Source organism: Frankliniella occidentalis, unplaced genomic scaffold (assembly GCF_000697945.3).
Source record: "Frankliniella occidentalis isolate FOCC.00 unplaced genomic scaffold, Focc_3.1 Scaffold75, whole genome shotgun sequence".
In the NCBI taxonomy this organism is placed as follows: Eukaryota; Metazoa; Arthropoda; class Insecta; order Thysanoptera; family Thripidae; genus Frankliniella; species Frankliniella occidentalis.
In genome coordinates, this window is record NW_026267205.1 from 153,719 (window position 1) to 161,717 (window position 7,999).

A 7,999-nucleotide genomic window follows, 5' to 3' on the forward strand; every position below is an offset into this window, starting at 1 on the left:
CTTCAGTTTCAGGTCAATACGCTTATTTGTGGCGTCACGCCAGGGTGGGGAGGGGGTAACGGTGACGAAGTGTGGGGGAGAGGGTAACGGTACAACAGGCGTTACTGCATGCAACGTGACGGCCGGGCCGTGACGAGGGGTGCAATGTCCTCCGTGACGGGGACGCACCGTAATTTTGGAACTCAACAAATGACAGATCTCCACCATGAGTTAGAGGTCTTGTATCACGGTTATATGTTGAGCTCCTAAATTCCTGCCTTTTTGGTAAACAACACCTCATGTCACTATAAAGTCAGCGTATTTTTAACAGACAATGAAATTTGGAGAAAGGCGTGACGTCACGAGCCTTAACTCCCCCCGTCATGGTCACATTTGGTCACGCTAGCATACCCCCCCTCCCCTTTCCTGAAAGGTGCATGACGCAATTTTTGATCCTCCCCTTACGGAGGCACGGCGCCTGCGAGACTTGGGATAGGCCAGCCCGCAGTACACGCATGCACTGCAGGAGAGATGTTGCCTACCTACCAGGCGTCTTGAGAGCTTGCACGGGCTGAACCTAGCAGGCTCGCAAACGGCGAATGACGCGGGCGTACTTTCTGGGTGGTACCTAAGCGTAAGTCGCGTGTAGGGGCTTGCGAACTTAAAAAATATCCTCGCAAATTTTCAACATTAGTTGTAATTTTATTTACAAAATATGTTTGTAAATGTATGACTGCCCATTGCCCATTCTCACTCGTCGATGTTGACCTTGTAATATCAATAATTTCAAATTGTACTGTAATGACACGCTTCATGAAAAAGTTTCCCCCCGAAACCTGCGACACCATTTTGTCACAATATTTTGTCATAATTTTAACGCGGACCGGGGCTCGTGCGCGTGTTGCAGATTATGGCGAAAAGGGCGGAGTTCGCGTTAACGGAGCCGTGGCGGGGCGGCGACAATGGCGCATGCAGCAGCAGCGCGGCCGGCCCCTCGAGCACTCCCCGACGACCCTCGTCCCAGCACCACCAGGAGCCACCACCGCGGACCGTCGCGCCCCTCGCCAGGATGCCGCCGTCGTACACGTACGCCCCCAAGCGCCTGCAGACCCGCCGCACCAACAGCTGGCCCGTGGGGCTCGGGGCGCCCAACAGCCCCGAGGGCACGCCGGTCCGCCTGGCCCGCCAGGCCCGCCTGGCCAGCCTGGCCCGCGAGGCCCGCAAGGCCCACGAGGCCCGTCGCAAGGCTCGCGGCGAGGGCTTCTGCCTGTCGGGCTTCCTCGGGGCGGCGCGATGCTGGCTGCGGCGGGCGGCCGTCCGCGTCACGCTCCTCTGCTGCGGCGCCGAGGCCGCCGGCTACAAGCCCCCCATGCGGAGGGTCTCGCTGCGCTCCGGGCTCGGGTGCTGCGGCACGATCGGGGGCTCCCCACCCCGCGAGGTCTTTGTTTGATTTTTTCTGATTTTAACCATGCAACCTTGTAAACTGACCAAAAAAAAGAAGTTCCCACCCTGTTGTGTTCTGTTTCTACTCAGATGTCTTTTTGAGTAACACTGAATTACTTGTGTTCAGAAAAATGTTTTGTGACTGTACTTTTACAATGTAACAACTGCCAGCATGTAAACCGACTGCCGTCCGCACCCGCGTGCGTTTAAGTTCTCACTTACGAATTTACAGAGGCCTAAGTCTAGTATCGACCATCTCGTATTGTAAGCAGCCAAAAACTCCGGTATACAAACACGTTCGACTATTTATGTAACAGCTCGAAATGCAGAGCCGCATATATGCGTATCACTGACGGTTTTCTTTTGATGTCGTGCAAAGAACTCTCGACGATTTGCGATTCAAGACCAAACTGAAAATGCTAACTATGCGAAAAGGAAAATTCCGCTTAAGTTATGCTCTGCAGTCCGGTGTGGTAAGGATTAGTATAAGAGTATAAGAAACCATATATCTAGCATGGCCAATGGAACGATTTGGTTTTCGGTAGGTAGGAAGTCGATTTTGAGGGGGGTGAAAAACAGTTCTTGGAGAAACCTTCCATTGGTTGGTTGGCTGGTTAGCTAGTTGTTCATTTACTTAGTCAGTTAGTTGGTCAGTTAGTTAGTTGGTCAGTTAGTTTATAAGTATAGCCAAAGACAGAAATGTCACAGAACAGGATTTACAGAATTTAGTGAAATACTTGGAGTATAAAACATTAAACAATTAATTAAAAAATTATAATGTTGTTCGAAATCATACATGGAGTAAGTACTCTTTGTGAATGAAGGATCCTTTGAAGTTCTCTTTCAAACACATTAATGGATTTTTGTGTCTTAGCTCAAGGTAAGTTTTATAGCATATTAAAGACTTTACCCAGGAGAGCAGTTCTCCGCGAATGGGTCACTTTCGTGTCCACGCTCTATTTCATCGAAATCTTAACCGATCTGAACGATTTCTTTTGCTATCTCTGCGTCTTTAAACTAACTAAACACAAAACAAATGTTACTTCGACATTAGAGTCATCCCCTCAAAAGATATTTGAACGGAAAGGGTCGAAAATGTAAGATCCGTAACCATTTTGCATGTCCACAACTCCCGATTTCGAACTTAAACTTCTCTGTACGCCGAAAGGGGACATGAAAACTGATTTCCGCAGGTGGTCTCGTGTTCTACACACATGAGGCTATGTTCTCACACTTGGCCCGTCTCTAGAAAGTCACAGATGTCTTTACACGACTGGCTCAAAAAATGTCCTCCATGGAAAGGTAACAAAAGTCATAAAGCCAGTTTTTGCCACTTTTCTACCGCAAAACTTAACATACGACAACCACGAAACTTCCCATAGATAGAGTTATGTGTCCTCCACTAGACAACACTTCAAACGCAGGTGAGGCTCGTCTGGTTCGCCGCCTACACTGACTAGAACACCTAAAAACTGTTAGTGTCAAGCATAGAGTGTAAGATCCGTGCACTCTTTTGCGAAGTTTCTATTGCGAATTTAGATGAGGTTCAAACGGCGTTGTGTCCGTATTGTCAGCCTGACCCAAAATACGTCTCGCCCTTGCCGATCGGTCGTCTCGTTCGTCTTAAAGGTCCGATTTTATACGAATTTGTAAGATCCGTAACCAGTAAGATCCGTAACCATTATAAGGATTCCTTATGGGGTTTATAGGGTAATTTTGTAACTTCTGAGTGGGAGCTGGGATCTTCGAAATCTTGTATCTAGGGACAGTAGTCAGCAACATACCATAAGAAAAACTCGATAAAACAGAATTTTTTTTTCTCGACGTACAGATGTCAAAAGTGACCCATTCGCAGAGAACTGCTCAGGAGTGTGAACAGTGTACACACGATTTTGTCGAAACAATCATTGTTTCAGAATGTGAGTAATTGTGTATGATTATGTCGATGATTGTCTCGGATCTCTGATTTTTTCAGATTGTTGCGTGAATATCAGGACATATTTTTAAAAAATGTCATGATTATGTCCGAATTTGTCGTGATTGTTTCCGATTGTGTGTGATTGTGTCGATTCTGTGTGGTTGTGTTTCATTGTGTGTGATTGTTTATGATGTTTGTGTGCTTGTTTCCAGTTGTATGATTGTCTCTGATTGTCGGATAAAAATTGTGACATATTTTGGAACAGTTTGTCAGATTGTGACTTGATTGTGTGTGATTGTGTCGTGGTTGTGTTTCGTTGTTTCAGATGGTGTGTGATTCTGTCCGATTGTATCATGACTATTCTGAATGTTTTGTGGTTACATTTTCGCGAGAGTTTCGGTGCTGCTTAACAATTTTTCAATTGGGTTTTTCCCTAACTGTTAACGTTTATAATTTTGACGATTTGGATTTTCAACTCTCAAAATGTAATCCATTGATGTTTGCTTTTGATGTTTTCAACTTTAAATCTTCTACCAATTGATGTTTGCTATTGATGTTTTCAACTTTTAATCTTCTATCTGTGTATGTTTGCTACTATATGTTATAATGCAATGTCTCTCCAGGTTTGGGTGTGGGCAAAACTTAGGGATCGTCCAGAAAGAAGGTCCGTTTATGTCTTATTCGTTTGGCAAATTACTTGTGAGCTCGGCGCCTGCGAGACTTTGGGTAGGCCAGCCCGCAGTACACGCGTGCACTGCTGGCAAGATGTTGCCTACCCATCAGGCGACTTGAGAGCTTGCATAGGCTGAACGACTGAACCTGGCAGGCTCGGAAACGGTGAATGACGCGGATGTACTTTTTTCTGGGTGATTGCAATGTCATGCATTGCTTATTGCTTAATATGAAAACAATGTAGAGAAATAGAACTCCATGTATTTGAGTTCAATATATGAACGATAAGCATCAATTGTTAACATTAAGTCAACATTATATTGATTGTAAGTGTTAAAATATTAGAACGTGTCAATGTTTATTTCGGAAATCAAGATTAAATCAGATACGACCTTTCAGCTTTGATATCCCAGAACAGAATGAATGGGCTTAGATTTATTTGGTATGCGAAGTCAGCTAAAGAAGGGATGAGAAATTTACACAACTACAGTCACTTTTTACTTGCCCAAGTCGAAACAGAAACCAATGTTGATTTTCTGTTAGGGAGCACCCCGTGATTTCAACAGTAAGTGCTCCTCGACAAGCAACCCAAGATTGTGTGGTAAGATTTAATTTCGCATATTCATACAAAATTTGTGTAAGGAGTGAAAAAGTAACAAGCCTCTTTCAATGATTGGTTAATCCACCAAACGTTACAATTTGGTTGTATTTGCATGGCTGTAGCTGTTGTTGTCTTTGAGCTGAAGAGGGGGCATAACTTACGCCATACCAAAACTCATTCTTTGGCCAGCAAGAGGACATTGAGAAAGGAAGTAAAGAACAATTAAAAGGGACCAAGAGAAGCGTCTCATGTTAAATTTATCTTGCACCATTTTTCAAAATTTCAGGTCCAAAAGGCATTCAAAATGAAGATTCCTGAACACATGTCTTGAATTGCACGAAAATTGTACTTGGGAATACAAATAAAGTTTGGTAAACATGCACACTTGTTTCATTCCTTGTTACCTCTCAGACCTATACTTTTAAAATGTACCTAAAGGAGATGAGAAGAAAATGTAGACTTAATGAAACTTGTCAAAATATTTATTGACTTTAGATACTTAATGATAGTAATGGAGAATTATTATTAAATATAATAACAAATGATTCCTTCAACATACAGTATTTCATAAATAAGAAAATTAGTGTAATGTTTAAATATTTAATATACTATGCTTCTGTAATTAAATAAACTGTATTACAAAATTACTCTCATATTACAAGAAGTGACTAAAGATACTCCTTAGAAATGGCAGGAATCGTTCAATGACTTTACACAGATGAATAGTTGACTATAAGAGCAGACAAAGCAGTAGAAAATACATACACGTATCAATAATTTTAAAAACATCAGCTTGAAGCTTGAAATCAGTATCACAGCATTCTTAGGAGCTATCTTCTCTTTATTCTAGGACCATTCTCAATAAACATTTAACTTCCTATATTGTCAAGGCTCTCTCTTTGACAGCTAGAACAGACTTTGACAAAAATTTAATGTCCAATTCACACGATAACTTTTACCTCACTCACAATCGAATAAATTTGGTCAAAACCTTATCAGTCTTACATCAAGATATAAAACAATTTATCCTCACACAATAGAATCACTAGTACATTAAGAAAGGCACATTAGTCTGTGCTGTATTTGCTGAATTGAACCTACATGGCATATCTTGGGAGCTCCAGTTTCAAACTGTGCTTAAAGCTCAAAACAGGTTCTCTTTTCATATCTGGTTTAATAGAAAATCACAGAATTAATGAGAATTTTTAGTAGTAAATTAAATAGGTGGCTTAGGTCCGGAGTTTCTTTTTAAGATAGAACAATGGAACAGTGGAACCATGAACAGCAAGCACTGGCGCGGGAGACTAGAAAATGCAATATTTAAGAAAAATATTATCTTGCTGTGTTGAATTAAGTAGTAGAGCTGGGTGAGAAAGCTGTTCGTTCCAAGGAGGGCCGAAGTGTTATTGAGCTTTCAACCCATAGATTTGGCCTTTCAAGCATGCGTTGCCATAATGTGAGCTCTTTGCCTGATGAGTCCATCCAGTCGACTGGCTTACCGTAGTGCTTGCCTACAAAAAAGAAAAAAAGAATGACTAGACTATTACCTAATAGCAAAAAAAAACAACAAAAAAACAGTAGCATTGACAGAATAGATAAGCAATGACAAACCTGTGCCTAGACTAAACCTCACGCCTCCAAGGAATTCATTGCTAGCAATCCTATCATGGTCCCACACAGTAAGCTCTAACGATCTCTCAGACAGCTCCTGAAGACTAATATCTGGATAGATAAAAGTGTGGTTCCATGCAGGATTGCAGGACCTACGGATGACTGCAGTCTTTTGTTTTGAACTTCTCCCTTTATCTGGGAGAAGATAACTGAAACAAGAATAAATATAAAAATATTAAGGTCCTTCAAGAAGCGGTGTAGCCCGGTACACCTATGTATGTATGTTATTTTCACCTAATTCAGTTTAAATGAATTTTGACATAATGTAAATTTTCCCTCACCTCTTGCAGAATGCATCTGAAGAGCCATTGGCTTTGTTTGCTGTCAAATTCTTTGCTTCCTTTACTAGAACATGAAGTTCTCCCTTTGAAGACCGTTTTCCTTTTTTCCCTAATGTGTTGCCTGACACATCAGGAGGAACAAACTTCAGGGCAACTATCATATCTCCTCTACAACTATGGACATCATCATAGGGTTCAGTCTTCAAAGAGAAAAGCAATAAGATTTATTTCATTTAGAGTTAAAAAAAAATATACAAGAAGCATATTAATGTGTCTTAAAAGTAATTTCAAATTTACCCGTTCTTGAAGAGGATAGAAACAGGGGGAAGGATCATCGAAGACTTTGTTCTCGAGACCCATCATTACTTCACCTAAAAAGTCATTACGCCCAAACATGTCGGAGTGCCAGACAGTAAGCCAAAGAGTTCGAGTCTCCAGCCCTTTTAAACTAATGTGAAACTGGGAATGAGAAAAATATACACAAGAATGTTATTTCAGAAAGGGAATTGAACACATTGAAGGAAATAACTTTATGTCACAATACTCCACAAACCTTTAGCGTTTCATCAAAGTAGGGATTTAGAGTGTGCTTTTTCACCCTTGTTTTTCTCTTTCCTCCTTTGGACTTATCAGGAAGAAGGTAAACTTTAACATAGCTGCACAAAAAAACAAATCAATGAGAGTTCAAACCGTCTAAATAATAGAGGATTGGGCAAAGTATCCCTTAGCCCACGCAGGTCCAACACTCACGGGTCTGAACGGTTCCTCTTGGTGTCGACGGGAGCCAGATCCCTGCACTGTACCACATGGATCTCCAGGGCGTTCTGCTTGTAGTTGTACTGCAGGCCGAACTCGACCTCGCCGCGCACTGCAACCGTGCCATAGCGGCCCTCTCCCGCACCCGAGTAAACGCTCGCCAGCGAGTCGCTCCGCTGCAACGCCAACAAACATTAGCTACCGTTCACAAAGAATGTCCTGTGAAGTATATCCTATAGATTCTTTTCGTCATTTTGACGGAACTTCTCCACAAAGGCGCTGCTGCCAAACTCACCCCGAGGTTGGAGACACTGCTGAGCGCGGGCAGCCTGGCGGCCAGGATGTCGTCGTCGGGCAGCCAGTCCCGGACGGCGGATGCCTCCGACAGCGAGGAGGCCGCCGAGAGGGTGGCCGCGCCGCGGGTCGGGCGGTGGGCGCGGCGGGAGACGGGCGAGGGGCCGAGCGGCTCCGGCACCGAGGACGACGTCTCGGAGCAGGACTCGTCGCCTGTCGAACGAGATCCAGTCAGTCGAGCCAAAGCAACTCCCCTCCAGGATATCAGCAGCATATCGGTTCTGTATCGCACACCCAGGTAGTAGAGGGGTCCCGCAACTAGGCCATAGCTCGAGCCGTGACCTGACCAGACGTGAAATGGGATAAGTGCCCCTCCCCCCCCCC

General features: G+C 43.5%; 2 protein-coding genes across 3 annotated transcripts in view; one reads left to right on the forward strand and one right to left on the reverse strand.

The window, feature by feature from the left end:
- LOC127749661 (uncharacterized) overlaps positions 1–1,429 on the forward strand; it is a 4,163-nt gene extending 2,734 nt beyond the window's left edge. The window contains exon 2 of the mRNA XM_052268735.1: positions 887–1,429. Coding sequence (XP_052124695.1) covers positions 887–1,429 — 543 coding nt within the window. The remainder of the gene's footprint in view (positions 1–886) is intronic.
- A 3,648-nt stretch (positions 1,430–5,077) lies between these two features.
- The window catches only part of LOC113210089 (mucin-19), a 44,707-nt gene continuing 41,785 nt past the window's right edge, over positions 5,078–7,999 (reverse strand). For both annotated transcript variants that reach the window (XM_026427914.2, XM_052268710.1), the window contains 7 exons: positions 7,617–7,828; positions 7,316–7,497; positions 7,119–7,221; positions 6,863–7,024; positions 6,566–6,765; positions 6,225–6,433; positions 5,078–6,124 (listed from right to left, as the gene is read on the reverse strand). In XM_026427914.2, coding sequence (XP_026283699.2) covers positions 5,964–6,124; positions 6,225–6,433; positions 6,566–6,765; positions 6,863–7,024; positions 7,119–7,221; positions 7,316–7,497; positions 7,617–7,828 — 1,229 coding nt within the window. In that variant the 3' untranslated portion in view covers positions 5,078–5,963. The remainder of the gene's footprint in view (positions 6,125–6,224; positions 6,434–6,565; positions 6,766–6,862; positions 7,025–7,118; positions 7,222–7,315; positions 7,498–7,616; positions 7,829–7,999) is intronic.